This window comes from Bufo bufo, chromosome 10 (genome assembly GCF_905171765.1).
Source record: "Bufo bufo chromosome 10, aBufBuf1.1, whole genome shotgun sequence".
Taxonomy (NCBI): Eukaryota; Metazoa; Chordata; class Amphibia; order Anura; family Bufonidae; genus Bufo; species Bufo bufo.
The window spans coordinates 145,423,929-145,426,299 of record NC_053398.1 but is presented as its reverse complement, the minus strand read 5'-3'; the positions used below and the strand labels follow the sequence as shown (position 1 = coordinate 145,426,299).

Below are 2,371 nucleotides of genomic sequence, written 5' to 3'. Positions count from 1 at the left end.
GCCCCTCTCTCCTTCGCTATGACCCCCCCAGAGCCCCTCTCTCCATCGCTCTGACCCCCCCAGAGCCCCTCTCTCCATCGCTATGACCCCCCCTCGGCCCCTCTCTCCATCGCTATGACCCCCCCCTCGGCCCCTCTCTCCATCGCTATGACCCCCCCTCGGCCCCTCTCTCCATCGCTATGACCCCCCCTCGGCCCCTCTCTCCATCGCTATGACCCCCCCAGAGCCCCTCTCTCCATCGCTATGACCCCCCCAGAGCCCCTCTCTCCATCGCTATGACCCCCCCAGAGCCCCTCTCTCCATCGCTATGACCCCCCCAGAGCCCCTCTCTCCATCGCTATGACCCCCCCAGAGCCCCTCTCTCCATCGCTATGACCCCCCCAGAGCCCCTCTCTCCATCGCTATGACCCCCCCGAGCCCCTCTCTCCATCGCTATGACCCTCCCCCGGGGCCCCTCTCTCCATCGCTATGACCCTCCCCCGGGGCCCCTCTCTCCATCGCTATGACCCCCCGGGGCTCTCTCTCCATCGCTATGACCCTCCCCCGGGGCCCCTCTCTCTATCGCTATGACCCCCCCCGAGCCCCTCTCTCCATCGCTATGACCCCCCCGAGCCCCTCTCTCCATCGCTATGACCCCCCCCCGAGCCCCTCTCTCCATCGCTATGACCCCTCCGAGCCCCTCTCTCCATCGCTATGACCCCCCCCCGAGCCCCTCTCTCCATCGCTATGACCCCCCGGGGCTCTCTCTCCATCACTATGACCCCCCAGAGCCCCTCTCTCCATCGCTATGACCCCCCAGAGCCCCTCTCTCCATCGCTATGACCCCCCAGAGCCCCTCTCTCCATCGCTATGACCCTCCCCCGGGGCCCCTCTCTCCATCGCTATGACCCCCCGGGGCTCTCTCTCCATCGCTATGACCCCCCAGAGCCCCTCTCTCCATCGCTATGACCCCCCCGAGCCCCTCTCTCCATCGCTATGACCCCCCCGAGCCCCTCTCTCCATCGCTATGACCCCCCGGGGCTCTCTCTTCATCACTATGACCCCCCGGGGCCCCTCTCTCCATCGCTATGACCCCCCCCCCCTCGGCCCCTCTCTCCATCGCTATGACCCCCCCGAGCCCCTCTCTCCATCGCTATGACCCCCCGAGCCCCTCTCTCCATCGCTATGACCACCCAGAGCCCCTCTCTCCATCGCTATGACCCCCCAGAGCCCCTCTCTCCATCGCTATGACCCTCCCCCGGGGCCCCTCTCTCTCCATCGCTATGACCCCCCGGGGCCCCTCTCTCCATCGCTATGACCCCCCGGGGCCCCTCTCTCCATCGCTATGACCCCCCCCTCTCTCCATCGCTATGACCCCCCGGGGCCCCTCTCTCCATCGCTATGACCCCCCCGGGGCCCCTCTCTCCATCGCTATGACCCCCCGGGGCCCCTCTCTCCATCACTATCACCTTCAGTGACAGATATTTAGGGATGGAGTCTCGTATCTGATGAGAGTTGTGATATTTCTAGGGATATGAAGGAATGTCCACATGGGTGTTGGATGATGGGAGTAATCTATGAGAGTACCACCTCCATCACAGATTGCAGAGGCGGGGGCTCCTGGTGCCCGCCGGGTGACATCCCTGGTAATGCAGGGGTGAGATGCTCTGCAGCCGCTTACACAAAGATGCCCGCCCCTCCCCCACCGCCGGGAGATGACAGGCGCCCCCCTTACCTTCATGTCATTGATGATGGCCTGGAAGAGCCCCCCCAGCGCCCCGCACTCACGGTCCACCGCCTCCATGCTGGCCGGTGCGGGGGGCAGGAGCCTGCGGCGGGGGTGCAGTCCCGGAGAGGAGACGGACGCGGCTCCGCAGGATCCTCCGCTGATCACTCGGTCTCCGCACTCAGATGCCCCATGTCCAGGGGGAGCAGCAGCCGCCGAACATCCTCATCCTCCGGGGAGGGCGGCGGCTCCGGGGACAGGCATCGACCACAGCCGAGCACCGGGGACAACGGCGGCGGCAGCACCGAGCTCTGCAGCGATCTGCCTGCCTGCTGCCTGCACTGCAGACTGGGGAGGGAGGGAGGGGGAGGAGGACGGAGCTGTCACTGCCGGGAGGGAGGGGAGGGGGCGCTGTCTGCAACATGGGGGATCACAGCTCCGGCCATACATTACTGATCCTGTATTATACCCCAGAGCTGCACTCACTATTCTGCTGGTGCAGTCACTGTGCACATACATTACTTATCCTGTACCGATCCTGAGTTACATCCTGTATTATACTCCAGAGCTGCACTCACTATTCTGCTGGTGCAGTCACTGTGTACATACATTACTTATCCTGTACTGCTCCTGAATTACATCCTGTATTATACTCCAGAGCTGCAC

The 2,371-nt window shown here is 64.3% G+C and overlaps 1 protein-coding gene across 2 annotated transcripts in view; it reads right to left on the bottom strand.

Annotated features, from left to right (window-relative positions):
- The window catches only part of MTSS2 (MTSS I-BAR domain containing 2), a 30,030-nt gene extending 27,986 nt beyond the window's left edge, over positions 1-2,044 (bottom strand). For both annotated transcript variants that reach the window (XM_040410020.1, XM_040410021.1), the window contains exon 1: positions 1,715-2,044. In XM_040410020.1, the coding sequence (XP_040265954.1) occupies positions 1,715-1,783 (69 nt within the window). In that variant the 5' untranslated portion in view covers positions 1,784-2,044. The remainder of the gene's footprint in view (positions 1-1,714) is intronic.
- Between the last annotated feature and the right edge of the window lie 327 nt (positions 2,045-2,371).